Source organism: Oryx dammah, unplaced genomic scaffold, assembly GCF_014754425.2.
Source record: "Oryx dammah isolate SB20612 unplaced genomic scaffold, SCBI_Odam_1.1 HiC_scaffold_16, whole genome shotgun sequence".
Classification (NCBI taxonomy): Eukaryota; Metazoa; Chordata; class Mammalia; order Artiodactyla; family Bovidae; genus Oryx; species Oryx dammah.
This window is the reverse complement of record NW_024070200.1, coordinates 21840806-21862496: the sequence shown is the minus strand read 5'-3', so window position 1 is coordinate 21862496 and position 21691 is coordinate 21840806. Positions and strand designations below refer to the sequence as shown.

The following is a 21691-nucleotide window of genomic DNA, read 5'->3' as shown; positions in this document are numbered from 1 at the left end:
AAATTGGGATAACATTGATTTTAATAATGGTATAATTTTTAAAACGGAGTCATTGATTCTTAATAGTCAGTCGTTTATAATATACTAGATAGTGTTTTAGGTATCATAAACAAATGCAGAATTCCCAAAAAAACCTGACCGACTTTAAGTTTTAAATGAGCATATATGTTAGATTAAAATAAAAAGGAACAGGATAGGCTAAGATTTTTTTAAATAGGACACAAGAAAGCACTGCCATAAATGGAATAATAATAAACTGGATTTCATTAGCATTAAGAACTTGTATTCATCAAAAGACAACATTAAGAGAATGAAATATCACTGTACCCCTATTAAAATGGCCACAGTTTAAAGGACTGGCAATCCCACTCTAAGGCTGCACATAGAGCAACTGGAACTCCCTTGTGAGGGGAGTGTACATTGGTGTGACTGCTTTGGGAAACTTTGCAGTATCTGCTAAATCTGGACATACATATACCCGAAGGAGAAATTCTGTTCCAGGTATGAGTGCTTATGTCACTTATACTCAGTAAACCTGGAAACAAAAACCAAAACAAAAAAGAAGCAAGTGCGTAGGTCCATCAAAAGACGCATACGAGAATTTATTCATGGCAGCAACCGTGGAATGGTGAAATAAGTTACTGTGTATTTATGTAACAGAATACTTAATAGAAAAAAAAGGTGGGGGGGACTACATGCAACAGCAGGATGAATCTCATAAGCTTTCTGTTAGGTAAAATAAGTCACAAAGTTCAAAAACGGGCAATATTAATCTTGATAGAGGTTGAATTAGTGATTACCTTTGGGAAGGGGATCAACTGTAAGGACCGGAGTCTTCTGTATTTGTTCTGTATTTTGTTCTTTCAGTTCAGTTCAGTTCAGTCGCTCAGTCGTGTCCGACTCTTTGCGACCCCATGAATCGCAGCACGCCAGGCCTCCCTGTCCATCACCAACTCCCGGAGTTCACTCAGACTCACGTCCATCAAGTCAGTGATGCCATTCAGCCATCTCATCCTCTGTCGTCCCCTTCTTCTCCTGCCCCCAATCCCTCCCAGCATCAGAGTCTTTTCCAATGAGTCAACTCTTTGTATGAGGTGGCCAAAGTACTGGAGCTTCAGCTTTAGCATCATTCCTTCCAAAGAAATCCCAGGGTTGATCTTCTTCAGAATGGACTGGTTGGATCTCCTTGCAGTCCAAGGAACTCTCAAGAGTCTTCTCCAATGCCACAGTTCAAAACCATCAATTCTTCAGCACTTAGCCTTCTTCACAGTCCAACTCTCACATCCATACATGACTACTGGAAAAACCATAGCCTTGATTAGACGGACCTTAGTCGGCAAAGTAATGTCTCTGCTTTTGAATATACCATCTAGATTGGTCATAACTTTTCTTCCAAGGAGTAAGCATCTTTTAATTTCATGGCTGCAGTCACCATCTGCAGTGATTTTGAAGCCCCCCAAAATAAAGTCTGACACTGTTTCCACTGTTTCCCCATCTATTTCCCATGAAGTGATGGGACCAGATGCCATGATCTTAGTTTTCTGAATGTTGAGCTTTAAGCCAACTTTTTCACTCTCCTCTTTGACTTTCATCAAGACGTGTTTTAGTTCCTATTCACTTTACATTTTGTCAAAGCTGAATGTTTTAGATTTGTGCACATTATATAATTTAAAATGTAATTGACATTTAAAAGTAAAGAACATAGACTTTTTAGAGGTTTTGTTTTGTTTTTAGTTTCTTTCTTGGGTGTTTCAAGTAAACAAAAAGAGTGGATTGAAAGAAATTGGAAGTTGGAAGAATGTAGAAAGTATGAGAGGACAGAGAAAGAATAGGAAAATGAGCAAGAGACAGAAGTCTTTAAGTATATAGATTGGTAGAAAGAAAAATGAAATAAGAGTTAGATACATAAATAAGGAGGTGAAAAAGCACAAAGGAAGATACTTTCTTTGCACTCCACCAATCTGGCACCATACACCATTTTTATTTCAGACATAGTAATCAGTCAGTTGACCACAGTGTAGCAGCATTCTCTCTTCCAGATTAAGTTGAATTCTGGAATGATTTCTTTTGGTGTGCTAACAGTCTCTGCCTCAGGTCCATCTTATTTCCTTGTGACACCTTCTCCAAAGTGAACACCTTGGAGAGGTGTACAGGTTGCTAAAGCAAGAAGAAATTTACAATTACTTTAGTTTGAAAAGTTTTAGATAAAGTACTAGGCTAGATATTCGGCCAGAGTTAAAGTTCCCTGACAAGCTTTCTGCAGCTTTAAGGATTAGATTAGTTTCTTTCAACATTATCAATCTGTATTATATAGTTGGGTTGTTTTACTTCGAGTCTCCCATCGACATTTCTTTTGTATGCATATACTGAAATGATTTTATTTAATAAAAAAAGAACATCTCCTGTGTGGATTTTAAATTTCCCCTTATTAAATATTTATATTTTCAAAATGTCTTTATTTAATTGAGTGAGGTGCTTGGTGCCATTTCAAAATAACCTCAGGTGGTAGGTGTAATGACATATCAAAGATTTGACCTTTAGCATTTTAGGATTCTATTTGTCTGCATTTTCTTCTGCATTCATTTGGTCTTAATTTATATGCTGTTTCTCTGTATGACTTAATGAGTGGGTGTATTTGGAGTAAGATTCATTAACAAAAAGAAAATATATCTGAATACATATTATTTCTGTGCGGTCTGACTAGTAATATTAACCTCATTCATATCTCAACTGTGACAAGTAGAAAATGCTGTGTATAAGGCTTCTCAGTATTTGTACAAACCTCATTCATTCTCATTAAGTGTTCAGCTGAATTAGACCCTGGATCTACTAAACTGATGCCCATTCTCTTACTTCTCACTTCTTTGCAGTCAGCTTATTACATTCTTTTATTTACCTAGAGATACCTTATTTTCCAATTCTTTGCTATTCCTTTTAAAGAAAATTGAATGTAATATTTACACTGATATAATTAAATTAACATCTTACAGCATCTTTTTGTATGCTTTGGTAGCAAAGATAATCATTTGTCTGGGTAGCTTTCAGCTTAGAAGCAGAGAAATGGATAATTATCAAGTATAATATTGTGATATAAAAATTACTTTCATTTATCCATTTAAGTATGCCTTTATTGATTTTTAGAAATGGATCTTTCTAACTGGAGATTTTTGTTTAATAGATTATCGGTTTGTAAGCCTACATATTTATGTTTAAATTTTTTTATTTTTATATTTTCTTGAACAGTTTACACAAATCTTTATCCCAAGAAGAAAATCTGAAGGATCAGTTTAATCTTACACTTAGTACCTATGAAGAAGCTTTAAAAAATAGAGAGAACATTGTTTCCATCACTCAACAACAAAATGAGGAACTGGCTACCCAACTGCAGCAAGCTCTGACAGATCGAGCAAACATGGAATTAGAGCTTCAGCGTGCTGTAGAGGCCTCCCGAACGGCCAATGATAAAGTTCAGAAGTAAGTAAAATGATCTTGTATTATTTCAAAAGTATGAAACAAAACAAGGCAAAAGCACTTCGTTTTGGCAGCTAAGGAATATGTTATTCATGTTATTAATAGTTTCAGACAAAAGTGGATTGAGCCAAATGAACTTTTTTAGACTACCTGTCATATTTAAATTTGGGGTCAAAAAGTCATTTACTTGGGAATCGTGGTTACTGTTTAGGGAAAACAACTTTTATTTTTGTTTGTTTTTAACTTTAACTTAGTAATTGATCTTCATGAGTTCATGGAGGCCATACGATAAAAATCATTTCATAGGTAATACATGAAGTTATTAGCAAAGGGAAGAGACGGGCAAGTTACCAACTTTATTCATTTAGCATCAGAGTAATCCTGCCTGAGCTGAAATCTATGATCTTGCAGTTTGAGACCTGTAGGTACATAGAATTCAGTACAGTGAAATTCATTTTCTTGTGTTGTTCCTCTGAAGAATTCAATACAGCTTTCACAGTGCATGATATTTATTTTAAATAATCTTTGCATTTTTATTCAGATTTAAATAAAGCTGCATAATCAGTCAGTCTTTAATGATAGCTAGCAAAATGATAACAAATAACTTATCAGATAATGAAGTCGCTTGTTAATTGATCAGACTTGAACATTGTAGCAGAATTTTCTAAGGCAGCTTTAATGTAATAGAACTTTATCATTTTAACAGAGCCTTTTTTTATGTATTGCTAGCAGCATTGCATCATTTATACACCTAATCACATTCAATTCTAAGACACTAAATTCTAAGACAAGGGTATGTAGAACATACCCTTTTCCGTAGTAATTTTTTTCATTTTTACAGTATGAAGTGTAAGTGCTAACTTCAAGATTTCTTACTTCTCACTACTTCTTATTTGAAAATAGGTCTCAAACATTTCCCTCACACTCCTGAAATTATATCTTATATCTTGATTCATAGCCCAAGGTCAGGTACATATGTAGTCAAGACTTTTTTAAAACAGGTTAGGAATTTTGCATATTAATCTTTAAATCAATGTCTTCTACCTTTGAAACTTATGATTTATGATATTATATTTTTATAGGTTTAAAGATTAAGTTTATATTTGACCAGCAACTGTCTATAATTATTCACAGTGAAATATTAACATTCTGAGAACACCAAAATAGATATTTAGGTCTATCTCATTTCATTATCAATTACAAATCAGTAATTTTTGACAGTCAAGATCTATTTTGGATCAACTTGCTTAAAAGCTACAAGTACTTTAAAATTTCAAAGTTTTCTTTACATGTAATCCTTTAATTTCTTTATATAACTAAAATTCCCTAAAATTGTGTTTCCCAAAGAGCATTAGGTTTCTAAAATATTTGGAAATGTTGTCAGCTTTCATTTTTAAATCTCATCAGCTATCTTATTATTTTGTAAAAGAAATAACTTTGTACCCCAAGTAGAAATGACATTTTCTCTTGTAATGCTTAACCTTTTGAAAAACTAGTGATATTGCCCTTATTTTTCACATTTAACAACAGACAAATCAAGACTTGGAAATGGCACCAACCATGGACAGGATTTAAGTGTAATAATTATGTCAGTTACCAGAGTTAAATGTTAAATTTTAATTTAAATGTTAAATCTTTTATTCTGATTTCTAGCAATCAGACCTAAAGGAAGTATTATCAGGCTTTCCTTTTCATATTTTATACACTATCTTTCATCTCTAGTTGCCCTCAAGTGTGCAGTGTATCTTCATCACAGTTATGGTGGGCATCAGCCTATTTTATTGGATATAAGATGATAACCTTCCAGGAAGCCAACTTATAAGATTTTATTAGATAGTATTAGTATCCTCTATATAATCTGAATTACTACTACTAGCAATTATTTTTGAAAGTCCTTTGTAAATATATCATTCCAGGCAATAATTAAAATTTAAACTAAAAATGTTCACATTTTCCCTTTCCCTTCGTAACTAAATTTCTTAAATAGCTGATCTGTATTCACTCTAATTTTTCAATTCCTAATAGCTCATCTACTACTCAATACACTATGGTTAGCTCTTATACTAAAATTGTTCTTCTTAAGATCACCAGTAATTTCCTAAATATTAAATTCAGCGGCCCATTCCTAACTATACTTTATTATAAAACTAGTATATGATCATGGTAAAATAAGTAAAAATGCTCATATGTCTTCAACATGTTAATTTAAAATCTCAGGCTCTGGGTTCAGAATATATAGGTATATGAACTAGGACATTTCATTTTAAAACATTGTGCTGATGTGTACAATAAAATGTGGACAGTAATACTGCTGCCTCATCATGTTGTAAGAATTAGATGAGATAATACATGTAGTGCTTTTAGAAGAATGTGCATCGAATAGTCCCTCCTCTTGCCATTTCACTCACACTGCACTGTCTCATTCTTCAGAAGGGCACTACCTTTTCAAGGCTAAATGCCTTTATATATGTTGGCCTCTCTCCTTGGAGCCTTTGGCCCTTTTCCTTCATGAGAATTGTATTCATCCTGTGAGACTCACTGCAGTGTAGAAGACAGTCAAGATGTGAGTCAAATCAGACAGACCTGTGTTTGAGTCCCTGCTTTCCTACCTATTTCCTGTCAGATTTGGGGCAGATCACTTAACCCCTGAAGCAAAATTTTTTCAGTGAAAGAATTTGGACAGTTACACTGACTTCACAGGGAGACTTTACGTGAAGAATAAACCGGATAGTATGTAAAGTATGTAATAGTTACTGTAGCATTCTGCAAATTATATCGTTAGTATCACATTTATCAAACCCATAGGAATAGTTCAACTGCCTTTTCTCTACCAAGTCTTCTCCAACATTCTAGAAAGTTAAATCACAGTCTTCTGTGTCATAGATTTTTTTGGTGAAAAATTAGTCCTCTGAAAATAAACCCTTCCCATTCTGTATTTCCTATCTCTATCATAGTCCTCCAAAGTTTCAGCCCTTTGCTTCTTCCCTCACTTTTTCTTGTCATTCATGTCCACTTTGCCATCAGTCTCTGTTGTCTACTGGCTAAGTATCTCCTGATTCCCACCACTCTTCCCTTGTTAATTTCATTAATTCAGGCCTTCATCATCCCTCATGGCTGTTGAAATAATTATTCCTCTAGACTGTTGAAATAATCTTAGAACTAGTTTACCTGCCTGTAGCTCTCTCAAAATTTGTCTTCCTTACCGCCACCAGAGTTAATTTTTCTAAAACACAGATCAGGTTATATTATTTCCCTATTTTAAATCTTTCAGGGACTCTTCAACCCCTGCAAGTTAAAGTTTAAACAACTTAGCATGTTGTTTAGCTTAGCTTAGCTTAGCATGCTGCGGCTGCTGCTAAGTTGCTCCAGTCGTGTCCGACTCTGTGTGACATAGATGGCAGCCCACCAGGCTCCGCCGACGCTGGGATTCTCCAGACAAGAACACTGGAGTCTGTTGCCATTTCCTTCTCCAATGCATGACAGTGAAAAGTGAAAGTGAAGTCACTCAGTCGTGTCCGACTCTTCGAGACCCCATGGACTGCAGCCTACCAGGCTCCTTCATCCATGGGATTTTCTAGGCAAGAGTACTGGAGTGGGGTGCCGGAGGCCTATTAATGGGTTTCTCCCATTGTTTTAGTATCATCTTCCCCCATGATACCCTACCACAGTATCTCTGCTCATGCCATTTCACCTTCTTAGAAAATATTCCTCCCTTTTAGTGCCTTGCCAGATTTTTGTTATTGCTTAAATTCTTATCTAAATGTTACCCCTATGATGGTTCTTTATATTTCCATTCTTTAATGCTTTCATAATACTCAGTCCATACCCTTATTAGAAGTCTTAATCAACTAGGTGTTAAAATTGCTTTGTATATCTGTATCCTATCTACTCTGATCCCTGCAAAATTAGTCATCATGGAGCTTTTCCAAGCCATAGATGGTGTTCTGTTCATCTTCGTATCCCCATTGCCTCCAAATACTTGGCACAGATGCCATCTGTTAAGTGGGTACTCTATAAATGCTTATGAACATTAGACTAGAACAATTTAATAGTTTGATATAATGACAGAAAAGGGTTTCCCTGGTGGCAAAGTGGTAAAGAATCCACCTGCCAATGCAGGAGACACAGAGACAGGGATTTGATCCCTGGATCAGAAAGATCTCCTGGAGGAAGAAATGGAAACCACTCTAGTATTCTTATCTGGAGAATCCCATGGACAGAGGCACCTGGCCGGCTACAGTCCATGGGTCGCAAAAGAGTCAGACACAACTGAGTGATTGAGCATGCACACTTGCTAGTGATCAGCTTGTTCTAACCACAAACTTCCATCAAGTTTAATTACATTTAAAAGACCTGAAATCTTCAGTAAATAGGACAGAGAGACCATAAACTATTTCTAATAATTGTATTTTAAATTTATATTTTATTTCTTTGAGTAAACATTTTTCTTAAATTTTTTAACCTATAGGAGTATATTTGGAAAGGAAAGTTGTACAGAATTACTATCCATAAAGTAGCCAATATTGATAGGCAGATAGTCACTTATAGGGTAAAATGTGATGAATGCCAGACTTCACAAACCAAAAATAACTTCTTGGCCCAGGTATCTGGGCGATACCTAAAATTTCACCAACGGAAATCCATTCCTTTGCCTTCAACATTACTCTCTTTAGGTAGGCCTCTTTTAAAAATGTATGTGTTTGTGGAAGAAGAGCACATAGTGATTTGCCTTTTAGGGTTTTTGGGTTTGTTTGTTTGTTTTTTCTTTTTGCCAATCCTGGATGTAGAGATTTATGTGGAGGCTAAAAAACAGGTTAAGAACATGAGAACTTTGTTATAACAAACTTCTCTTGATAGTTTTGCCTAGACCATCCATAGTCCTTATTTATTAAAAAGAAAACTGCACTCGTCCACTAAATGATGTTTTTATCACGTGAGATTATAAAATCTGATTCTTTGTGCTGTATTTTTCTGTCTTTCCATGTACAGATATGCTTCTTCTGGCCTAGAGCAAAAGTTCCCAAAGGGATTTTAAAATATATTTTACTGTAATTAACGTATTTAAGCTACAGTTACCTAAAAGTATTTACAGCCAGACTGATGTGGTTAGAAGACCTCTCAAAGATCTAGGTTTTAAAATGAAATAACTTTCATCACATATCATCTTTACTGTGGGCCAAATTTTCACTGATGTTATTTATTTCCTCATAAACTATAACTATATAATGAATAGGTTGGACTAAAATTGTAAACTTTTAATATATCTTCAAGAAGAAAAATGTATCAACTATTTAGAATTTTCTTTCCGTACTTTGAAAAAAATCAATTACTTATTTGTAGGCATTCTAATTTTTAATTGAATAACTAAAATTTCAAAGATCAGCATAAAACATTTCCTTCTGAAATATAAGACATCCTGTGGCTTTTGAGTGCTATTTAAAAAAAAAAAAAGAAAAGAGCATGTAAAGCTAATAAAAGTCTTTCCTGCCATTGGCCAAATACTGATTTCTATGAAGAAGTTGAGGTTACAAAGAAGTTGTGAATTCTCAGCCTGGTTTCCCTGCTGATGAGTGAGAGCAGTCTGTAGTTCACGTCGAGGTATCAGGGGAGTCACCATAGTGTCACACAACGGTTCTTAGCGGAGAGCAAACATACTTTTCACAAACTTAGCTGCTTAATCTGTTTGCAGGTTGAATTATAAAACAGGGTAGATGACTCTGGGCGCTGGGAAGGGGAACAGAGCATTTCCAGTTTCTTGACTTTTTTTTAAAAAAAGCCTGCTATTATTAAAAAAAAAAAAAACAACCTACAGTTTTCATCAAAAGACTTCACTAAACTTTGTAGTTTTGTTGCTCATTCCAGAATCTGATATTAACTATAATGATAAATGATTCTGCTCAAGTAGTCTTATGCAGTTTAATGTGAAAAGCATCAATGAATTTTTTTACATAGTTGCATTAATATTGTGTTTTCATTAAAATTATTCTACTTCTTGCCAACTTTATCTTGCTATTTTCCCTGTAAATTCTTGGTTGGACTACAAGTTGCAAAGCAATACTAGATGTATTGTGAATGCTTTGTAAATATGATACTTGTTAATTGAATCAAGGAGTACATTTCATAAATTCTCAACTCAGCATAAGGTTTAAATCAAGATTTAATCAAATGTTGAAAGTTTACTTGGATTTATTAGTATTATTAGTAAATGAGGATTTAAAACTTTTCTGGAAATGCCTTCACAATCTTTTTTGTATTTGAGATTTTAAAAGCTCTGTGAAGTATGATATATACCTCAGCAAATAATAAGTCAAATAGTTAATTTATTTGTGATAGTTTATGTACAACTGAACACCCCCGTCAGCTTTGGACAGCACCTTCTGAGTCTAGAAGTAATTAGATATAGCTTTTTTATGTCATTTATATATGGAAAATGGATTCAGATGCCTCCTAAACAATCATCGCAAAATATACACAATCTAACATGCTTAATTTTTATTCTTGAACACATGATATGCTTTTTAAGAATTTAATGTTCTGGGTTTCTTAATCATAACACATGTTTTTAAATTAAATACCTATTTAACTTATGAAATACATCTTGTACTCTATCAAACAAGTATGTATTTTATAAAAACTTTAATTCCATTATATATTTTTATAGTGGATCACCTCTCTTACACACCGAGTACATAAAGTCGCTTTCCTTAGAGCTACTTTTATTATAAACAGAAATACCTACCATGTTTGATAGGTGATATAATTATATTCATTTCTTTATAAAAACTAGAGAATTGAGGTTTATACCTTGATCTTCAAGGAACGTCTCACTTTGACATGAAAAAGAAACATAGTTTTAATTGTCTAGCTCATTTCTTTCTACCAGGGAAGGATTAATCTGGGATTATTAAAATTGAGAAATTCCAATGAAGTGTAAAGTAAAAGATCCAGGCTAAAGAAGAAGAGGAATTCTCTAAACCTAAGTATCTGCCCTGTCCCTGTTGAGTTCCCTTTTGTAGTTAATTTTATGGAATGAATCATAAACAGCCTGAAAGTAAGGCCTAAAAAGTTAAATCACAACATGAGTTCTTACATTTGATTGGCTTCTTCATTTCAGAGTCTGTCTTCACTAGGTGATCTAGAGTTGGACTAGTATTCATCTCAGCCTACTAAGATAGATAAAACACGCTTCAGATGATCTTGAGAGGAATGAGAGAAAAAGAATAGAAGTGTTGAATAAGAGACTCATATAGTTTCTGTTTAAGACTAAATAAAATGGAGGAATTTTTATTGTTTTTTATTAATCCCAGTGTTACAGTAATTGAAATCAAAGATAAGAGTTCCTATTATTTTAGGGAAATTATTTATTGGTGTTCAGTCACTAAGTCGTGTCTGACTCTTTACAACCCCATGCACTGCAGTATGCCAGGCTCCTCTCTCTTCCACTGTCTCCCAGAGTTTGCTCAAATTCATGTCCATTGAGTCAGTGATGCATCTAACCATCTCATCCTCTGCTGCCCTCTTCTTTTGCCCTCCGGGTCTTTTCTTCTGGTCTTTTCTTCAGCATCAGGGTCTTTTCCAGTCAGTTGGCTCTGCATCAGATGGCCAAAGTATTGGAGCTTCAGCTCCAGCATCAGTCCTTCCAATGAATATTCAGGGTTGATTTCCTTTAGGATTGACTGGTTAAATCTCCTTGCTGTCCCAGGGCCTCCCCAAAGTCTCCTCCAGCTCCACAATTCGAAAGCATCAATTCTTTGGTGCTCAGCCTTCTTTATGGTTCAACTCATGTCTTTACATGACTACTGGAAAAACCATAGCTTTGACTATATGGACCTTTGTTAGGGAAATTATAGGAGGGACTTAATGATGTACAAGTACACTTTAACTGAAACTTGACAAGCTGAAAAAAGTACAAGAGTTCTTACACTGCAGCGATGTCCTATTGTGATTTTCATGCATATACATGAAATGTAAATTCTTAAAATACATTGTCAGTGTATTCATCTAAAGTCTGATGTATACTTCTTTACTAGGTATAGGTTTTATTCCCAAAATATAATTGAAAAATTCTAAATTGAACCCAAGAACAACTAGAAATATAAATTTTACTTGGATTGTAAGATTCCATGTTTGATTCTTTCTTCTCATTATTCCATGTTTGTCTATATCCCCCACTAAAGGATTTTTCCCAAGTGCACATTTGGCCCGCTATAAATGAAAGAATATTGTTTCTTTCAGGGTAACTCTGTCTGATAGTGAAATCATAAACACAGTCCTCACATAAACTTCATTCTTCATCATTTACATTTACAGAGAAAAGAATGCATTCTGTAGCAATATAGTATATAATAGCAGCTGAAATCCTCCTTCTTTCTTATATTGTTTTATTAATATATTCCTGAGCAGCTCAACAAATATTGTTTTCTTCAGCTCTTAACCTAAGTATAAAGAAAAGAATAATTTTGCTACTACAGATTACTTCATTAGGTGTTCCTATGGAAAGACTAATTGGAAGTGAAAATTTTATATAGTAAATAGTATTTTGGAACCTATTAGTGAACTTAACTATTTTAATTTTTTAAGTTACTTTGACATGTATAGCATTCAAACTAATAGTTCTTGGAACAGCATCATCATTTGACTTTTTCCTTCACATACAATAGTATCCAAAAGCATAATGAAAGTGTGTCTTCTTTCTTTTTGTGTTATACCATTTGACAAGCCACATAATGGTAAAAATAACATAAACATGCTCAAAATCTTGAAATGTCACCTTCTTTAGTTGAAACTAATCTGCCTTCTGAGCTATGTGTATTTCACATCAGTGTTCCAAGAAGTTCTCCACTACTGACTGGAGGGCCTAATCTTTCTCAGAATGATGGGAGTAGCTCAGTTCAAGAACAAGAATGAATCTCTGTATAATCACGCCACAATGTGAGGTGACCCTAAGACTGCGAACTGCCCAGATACACATATGGGTTTTAAGAAGACTTTCTGATGCTCTTTTTGACACAGCTGTGAGAAGAATGTGGCTAAGGCCCAGTAGTCATTCTTGAGTAGAGCTGGCAAAGGAAACCATGAGGAGAAGAGAATTTAACACATGGGTGTAAGAGAGTACGGCTTCATTGATGTGATCTGAGGGGAATGCCTAATGACTGGAAGAATCAAACTTGGCAATGAAAACACAAAGCTCTTTTCATCAATTCAAACACAGACTCTAAAGCTGCAGATGGTCACCTCCAGCCTTGTCTATTCAGTGTGAGGTTTTATAAAATGGCACTTTGGTGAATACTAATAGATCAAAACAAAGATTTAATAACGTAAAGATGTGGTGTTCATTTTTAAATGAATATACAGGTCAGCGTCTCAGAAAAGGATAAAAAGAATACCTTTTATATGTGGGTCTAAAGTCTTTTTGTTATTTTTCAACTTCAAAAATAAATGACATTTATCTTCAAAACTAAATGACAAATGTACAGATTGTGTTTTATGGAAAACAGTTTACATTATGAAACAGACCAAAATCAGAGTTTATATTTACACATTGATTTTACTACTTTCGTTTGAGGACTCTCAATTTATAACATTTGTTAATGTCATCCTTTAATATTTTCTAGAAACTCACTCGATAGGGCAAATCTGTGTTGCCATTCTCAAAGATTAATCAGTCTAATTAATTTAGGCCAAAATATTTTACAATTGGAATAGAACTTTTTGATTACCTTTTTAGAAAATGCAAAGAGGCATTGTTTAGTACAGAGGAGCCTTTGAACTTTAAGGCATTCTTGAAAGGTACTTTGCATTTGATTTTGTAAGATTTTAGAAGTTCATAATTGTATATATAGTCAAGATGTAGTCCACTATACTCACCTGTTACTAATGCTTACATAACTGAATCTTACTTTAATTTAAAATATGGTGTATTTTTCCAGAACAAATTTAATTATTAGACTTGTCTAGCACTTTACAGTTTATAAAAGTCTTGAGCTAAACCCAAACAAGTAAGCTTTATTTTCTAAAATATGCTTAAAAGATGAACATGACTAATTAATAGCCTTCATATTTCTATTATATGTGAAGTAAATATAATGAATAAGTCTGTGTTCTTAATACTTTTATCTAATAAGTGACACTAACATATAATAAAATACTAGAATTGAAAGTTAAGAGGAAGGCAACCAAGTATTTAGTAGAAATACCAGTAAACTAAAGGCCCTTGACTGTCATTAACTGGGTGTGTACAAGTTAATTAGATTGTGTTTCTTCTCAGTTTCCTCATCTGGAAGATGGAGCTGATAGACTTGCTGTAACTACTTCCAAACATGATTGTGAGAATCAAATAATATACATGTACATAAAAGTACTTTGAAAAATATACACGTTATAAATGCAAGCCATAGACTGAAGAATATCTTCCGCTTATAATATACATTTTAGATTAAAAATTATTATTACTTCTTTGGAACCGGAAATGAGTGAGTTAGAAAAATAATATTTTAGCCTCAGAGACGATATAGATGTCATGTAACTGGGAAAAATGATTCTACACATAGATCTTGGAAACCAAAAATAAAGAGGATTCTGTGCTTTCTCATACATTACTGCTGAGATTGAAAAATAGTGGAAGGAAAAAAAAAAAAGCCCTATGGTGGAGAATTTGATGGTATCTAACAAAATCATGGGATTCCCAGGTGGCGCTAGTAGTAAAGAAATAGCAAAGAAATAGCCTACCAATGCAGGAGAAATATGAGATGCCAGTTTTATTCCAAGGTCAGGAAGATCCCCTGGATGAGGGCATGGCAACCCACTCCAGTATTCTTGCCTGGAGAATCCCATGGACAGGGAAACCTGGCGGGCTGCAGTCTATAGGGTCGCAAAGAGTTGGACACTACTGAAGCAACTTAGCACGCACACACAACAAAATTACATTTACCCTTTGACTAAGAAAAATCACTTTTAGGAATTCCTCCTAAGAATTGTAGTATTATCATCATTACTGTTATTTAGTGAATGCACTGTGTGGCATGTGGGATCCTAGTTCACTGATCAGGGATCAAACCTGTGTCCCCTGCAGTGGAAGCACAGAGTCTTAGCCACTGGACCATCAGAGAACCCCCTACAGTATTATTTTTAATAGCAAACAGAAACAACCCCAATAGGAGAGTAGATGAATAAATCATGCATATATTTTCATAGTGTAATACATGTACTTACTCAGTCATGTCTGACTCTTTGCAACCCCATGACTGTGGCCTGCCAGGCAACTCTGTCCATGGAATTTTACAGGTGAGCACACTGGAGTGGGTTGCCATTTCCTACTCCAGGGGATCTTCCTGATCCAAGAATCAAACCTGCATCTCCTGAGTCTCCTGCATTGCAGGCAGATTCTTTACCACTGCACCTCCTGTGGTAGTGCTTAGTGTGATACAGTGCAACTTTAAAAAATAAAATAGTAAGTGAAAGTGACAGTTTAGTTGCTCAGTCATGTCCAACTCTTTGCGACCCCATGGACTGTAGCCTACCAGGCTCCTCCATCCACAGAATTTTCCAGGCAAGAATACTGGAGTGGATTGCCATTTCCTTCTCCAGAGGATCTTCCTGACCCAGGGATCGAACCGGGATCTCCCACATCGTAGGCAGATGCTTTACTGTCTGAGCCACCAGGGAAAATAGTAAGGAAGATGTCTATAAACGAACATTGATTAACATGCTGCTAATTGGAAAAAAAATTAAGTATTTATAATATAAGTAAGAAATAAGGATAAAAAGAACAAGAAGGATGTTTATCCTTTGGAGGTAGGTAGGAAAAAGACACAGGCATAGGATCGTAATGCAACTTTTTGAACTATGTCTTTTTGTATAGTTTGACTCTTGAACCACGTATATGTTTTAAATATTTAGAAATTAAAATCAAATGAAAAAATTAAGAAGCACCCATGAAAATGAATACAAATAGAAGTAAATGTACCTGACTATATCAGATTGGTTAGATTCTTTTTTTTTTTTTTGGTTAGATTCTTATAGAGAGAAAATAATTAACTCCAGTGTCTTTTGTCTATTAGACTGACTATGCATCATTAAAGGCATATGTTTTAAGGACAAGAAGAAATACAAAATAATCTTAAACTTTGCTCAGTATATTCATATTCAGTTGTACTTCTGGTTATTAAAATCTTAAAACTTTTCTCTATATTGTTGGACTAAGGAGCTATGTAAATATTATTAGGAGCCAAAATTTACACTGTAAAATAAATGCCATTAAGAAAAAGAAACTGTAATACTCAATTTGAGTTGAAACTATCAGTGTGAATTTTGATTTTAAAAAAATGTATATTTTTCCTTAGCTTTATTTATTGAAAAGGCCTTAGAAGCAAGGGACACACCTAAACACCCAAATTTTGGTTTCTGACTACATTTCTTATTAAAGGGTATCAAAGCTTCTGGGTCTGGATCATGGAAAGTACCATGAGTCTAGATTATCATTTTGTACCAGAAAGCAAGAACTTTCTGGGTTTTGCTCAGAGACTAATAGAGTCATGTAGAAAGAGCATGGGAACAGCTTGACAAAGTTCCCATAGACCAAAATTGACATAATGGATGCATCAAAAGAAGAAGTGTATTTGATTATAGAATCCTTAATTGTTTCACTGAAGATCTATAAAGATACTGTTTTAAAAAATGGAAGTTGGAAAGGAAGAAAGCCTTTTGTAAAGAAGAACATGCTGTCCTGTTGTGCTCAGTCGTGTCCAACTCTGTGACTGCATGGACTGTGGCCTGCCAGGCTCCTCCGTCCATGGAATTTTCCAGGCAAGAATACTGGAGTGGGTTGCCATTTCCTACTCCAGGGGATCTTCCCAACCCAAGGCTTGAACCTGCGTCTCTTATGTCTCCTGTTTTGGCAGGTACCACCTAGGAAGCCCCGTGGAAGGAGAATGGCAGCTAACACAGAGTAATAGAATCAGAAAACTATCATCTTGTAACCCCTACTGTAATTAATTCAAGCGAAGACCATTCCATCAGCCATGTAATGAGTTAAAAGAAGCTACTTTGGCACTAGAGACAGTCAGTCTAGTTTGGGGAAACTTACTTAGCATATACCAAAGAGTTTAGAGCTTAAAAATCAGAGAGGGCTTAGACATGGGGATTTAAGATGTCAAGTGCCTTCAAACAATATTTAGGGATTTATTATTAAAATTTACTTTAGAAATTTTTCTTACTCAAATATTCTGTGCTTATGTAAATCATAGAAGATAGACCTAAACCATTCAACCTTTTATCAAAATTGATCTTTTAAAGAAACTCACTATAAAGAAGTTTTGCCTTAGAGATTTTATCAATCTTAGACTAGGTACTGATCCTTTATTTAAATTTTGGGGGTTTTGTGTTAATTTTTATTTTTTGAAATGTTGCATTAAAATATTATTTATCTTGATAATGAGCGTTTTTACACCTCTTTAAATTGTTCACCTGAATTGAGTGTCCCATTCACATCTCCCTAGATTTAGCCCTGAATACTCTGTAGATGAAATAGACACTCTCAGAGTGCACTTCTCGTTTACCCTCATTCAAAAATAAGAACCGCTTACTTAGTTTTCCTAGTTTGTATGATTTCTATTGAATGGTGTTTCATGTTCAGAAATAATAGTCATACAGTGGAGCTGAAAAACTATGCTTCTTCCCACTCTATGGAAATTGACCAGGATTTTAATTATATACTGTCCAGAAAGCCTACCACTCTCTGAATTTGTTTCTTACTTTATGGTCATTACCTGCACCACTTTTTTCGACTGTTGCTTTGTCTTTATTTCAATCACCTGGGTAGATGGGTTATTATATCTATCAACAGTAAGGCTATGGTTGTATTCTAGACCCTAAGTGTTTATTTCAATTTGAGAATATTTGGTTTTTATGAATCAAAGATAAGTCGGATAGAGAAAATGACTGTGCTGATTCTGCTTAATAAGTTGAATATTACTTTTACTTTGTAGGCCCCTGGCTTAGTCTGAAGTTTGAAGGTACATTGATGTATTATCTCTTCTAGTCTCCCAAAGGATGTTGCCAGTCTTTTGAATTAAACTTGAATAAGGTTGATTTGTATTCCCTCTTAATCAAAATTTGAAATGTTGACATTAGAAAATTTCATTCAGTGCTAATTATATATGACTTTTATGAAAGTTAGGAAGGAAAGAATCCTACATTTTAAAGTTTAGTATCAGCATAAAGCCCTGTGAAAACAATAGTGAGTAGCTTAATAAGCCGTCTTAATAAGATACCTTAATAAAACTAACCAGTTATTCTAGCTTGCTGCATTTCACTTGGCAGTATAAAAACCAATGACTTCACTTCCTCCATCATTAATTGAAACTTTTCTGGGTTTAAAATGATCAAAAACCTAAGCAATGTTATAGCAATGTTTCCTAACCTTTCTTGACTCTTAATTCCCTTTAGTAGTAACGCATATTCACTAGGCAGAGTTTTAAGTATCCTTCTTGCATTAGTATAAGATAAAGAAGTTAATATGCACGATTGTTTTTTAAGTTTTATGTTAAGTACGCTCTTTAGTATTCATGTGTAACATCACATGGTATTTGATATACATATAAGGAAGTATTAATAGATTAAAATTTCATAATGTTTTATGGCATTAAATAACTGCTTGTGAGATAATATTTGAAATTATTAGCATTTTACTTTTAAAATGAAATAACAATGGTTTTTCAACCTTTGTTTGCTAAAATATTTCCACAGGTAGCACATTATGATTGTTTTGGGTCTGTACTCCAATGTATGTAAAGCTAAATTAAATATTATTATTATATATTATGGGCTTGCCTGGTGGCTCAGCGGTAAAGAATCCGCCTGCAGTGCAGGAGACCTGGGTTCGATCCCTGAGTTGGGAAGATCCCCAAGATCCCCTGAAGAATGGAATGGCTACCTACTCCAGTATTCTGGCCTGAAGAATTCCATGGACTGTAATCCATGGGGTCGCAGAGAGTGGGACTCAACTGAGCAACTTTCACTTTCTTTTTTTCATTATTTTATATAATATTCCTTTCATCATGAGCAAAGCGTACAACTCCAAGACCTGATTTGTTAGTGAACTTACTAAATATTATCTTTACTAGTCCAGTTTATGCATTTAGCTTTTATGCCAACACTAATTTTGCTCTAAAATATTCTGCAATTTGCTGTTACATGATACTAGCCCCATAGCTAGCTTTTTCAGTCTACTGAGTATGCTTAGTATATTCTATAATAAATCAATAAAATCTTGTAATGTACATATTCCTATCTCTATGAAGCAATTGTAAGCAAACTGTAAGTGAATGCATGAATCAGAAAGGTATGTTTTGATGAGACTGACTCTGAGAACATTTGATTTTAACAATATACATCATTTATTGTATGGTATAAATTGGTTGTAGCACTGATTATAAGTTTTTGAATAATAAATCCAGTTAATAGTAAAACAAAATGTTTATATCATGGGAATACACTTTAAGTAATTATTCTGAAAAACTACATGTTAGTGATCTTTAACCAGATTAATGAATCATATTTCTTATTTAGGGAATGAAACTGGCACCTGTTAAAATTTTTATCTTTAGTCATTGAATTTTATATTGGTTTCATACATTTTCTATTATCATATTATAATAGATGGCAAAAATGTATTGAAAGTGTGTTAGTCACTCAGTTGTGTCTGACTCTTTGCGACCCCACAGTCTTAGCCCACTAGGCTCCTCTGTCCATGGGATTTCCCAGGCAAGAATACTGGAGTGGGTTTCCATTTCCTCCTCCAGGGGATCTTCCCAACCCAGGGATCAAACCCGGTCTCATGCATTGCAGGTGAATTCTTGGCCACAGAGAAGACCCCAAAATGCATTTTTTTTAATGCATTAAAAATTTTAAATACATTTAAATACAATTTAACACAGTAAATTCTACATTGATTAAATAACTGTGTTATAAAACTGGGAATAAAATGAATGTATCAAAAAAGTTCCTTTATAATCATGTTGTCTTGCTCCTGGGACTTCCCTTGTGGCCCAGTGGCTAAGACTTCACACTCCAAAAGCAGGGGGTATAAGTTCAATTCCTGGTCAGGGAACTACATCCTGCATGCTGCAACTGAGAGCCAGTGTAGCCAACTTAAAAAATAATAGTAATAATAGTTCCTGTAATGCTTCATCACTTCTTAAAATTTTGTTGTCTTAAATAACTAACCCATTCAGTTGTCCAATTCTTTAAAGAAACTGTACTTTCATGATAAAACATAGCTTTGACACTCTTTTCCTGACAGATTTTTGTCACTTTCAGAAATAGCCCTTTTGACTACTAGACAGTGATTATTTGTATTCATAATTAGTTGATATAGATGTCCTAATTAGTTACTGTAAAGTGAAAAAGTAAGTATAAATCATTACAGTTGAACTGATTGAGGAAGTGAATAGTCATGTCAATATAAATATTAGAATTTTTTCACTTCTCAGAAATTAACATATTTTATTATAAATAAAAAGATAAAAGAGAAAGTTCCTTAATGGATGAAAGGCCATAATTTAAATATTTCACCAATAATAATAAGCAAGATCTTGAACAATTTTATTCATGTTTTTATTCTACAAATATTTTAAAAACACATAGTGTCAGGCATGGGTGAACGAAGACAAACTGTACATTGAGTTCATGAAGCAAACCTTCTTTCAGAAGAGATAAGTAGTAAATATGCATACAAATAAGTGTATTACTATAATTTGTACTTAATATGATGAGGGAAAATTCTCTACAAACTGTAAGAGGATAAAACAGATCTAATTCAGATTTGTGTTAAAGGGAGGATGGTTTTACTAAGCTGAGGCCGAAAGTATAAATAGGAATTAGCTGGGGAAAACCCTTCTGTGTGTAAGCCAAAGCAAAGAAATTGGTGCGTGGGAGAAACTGAAGAAAGATCTTTGTGGCCAGAGGGCAGCTTGAAACAAAAAAGAAGGATGGAGTAGTCTTGTAGAGTCAGGTCTTGAGGAACCTTGTAACCCTTGTCAAGGTTTTTGTCTGTTAGTTTCCATTTTTTAACTTAAACGGTAGAATTTGTTGATCGATTTTAATAAGAGTACATGTTCTTATTTGCATATTTAAAAGATTAACCCTGAATGCTCTGTGGAGGATGAATTTGAATAAGAAAAGACGTAGAGAGACTCCCTAGGAAGAAACAGCAGTCATGAGACACCGTGATGACTTGGACCAGGGGAGTCTCATTGGAGATGGAAACGGTGGGAACTTGAGATGTACATGAAATCCGAGCAATGAACTTCCTGTATAATGATGTGGAGTGTTTTGGAGAATGCCCAAACTTTTGTCTTGAGCAACCTGATAGACAGAAATACCTTTTGTTGAGATTGAGAAAACCAGAGGAAGAACAGAGATGAAAGAGAAGGACATTTCTAAGAGTTTGAGTAGTATGCAGGATATCCTAATAGCTGTCCTTCTTGGGATCTTAATTTCTCAAGGAAGAGGCTTTCATTTATTAACAGATAATCCTTCAGAATTGTTAGTCCATTTAAGAAGGGCTTCCCAGGTGGTCCAGTTGGTAAAGAATCTGCCTGTCAATGCAGGAGACACAAGAGATGCAGATTCAAGCCCTGGGTTGGGAAGATCCCCTGGAGTAGGAAACAGCAACCTGCCCCAGTATTCTTGCCTGGAAAATTCCAGGGACAGAGGAGCCTGGTGGGCTACAGTCCATGGGCTGCACAGAATTGGACACAACTGAGCATGCGTGCACACTCCATTTAAGAAAATATTTGACATTTATGTCCCTTAAATATTAAGTGGTCACTTATATTTAGAGTTTAAAATTCTAATGAAAAGAGGATAACCTGCAGTTTTCTTGCTTGATAATCTTACCGTTAGACTATATGAGGAGACCACATAACGTTCTGTGACATGATTAATCTCTACAGTAACAGATATAACCTAAGAACATTATTTAGTTGGTATATTTTTCCTGCCCATAGAATATATCATTTTTATCCAAAAATTTTCATTGAACCATCTTGCCAAGAATCACTTTAGGTCTTAAAATTACGTCACTTATACATATGTGTCACTATTTTGTTCCAGAACTCTTCCTTGCTATATATTTTATTTCCTGCTAATAAGGTACTTGCATCATATTAAAAGATATAATGAATACACATTAACCAAGGAATGTCTTGGGTATCCAGTG

General features: G+C 34.5%; 1 protein-coding gene across 2 annotated transcripts in view; it reads left to right on the top strand.

The window, feature by feature from the left end:
* Nucleotides 1–21691, top strand: part of MIPOL1 (mirror-image polydactyly 1) — a 298374-nt gene that overhangs the window by 245454 nt on the left and 31229 nt on the right. For both annotated transcript variants that reach the window (XM_040256732.1, XM_040256731.1), the window contains one exon: nucleotides 3244–3474. In XM_040256732.1, coding sequence (XP_040112666.1) covers nucleotides 3244–3474 — 231 coding nt within the window. The remainder of the gene's footprint in view (nucleotides 1–3243; nucleotides 3475–21691) is intronic.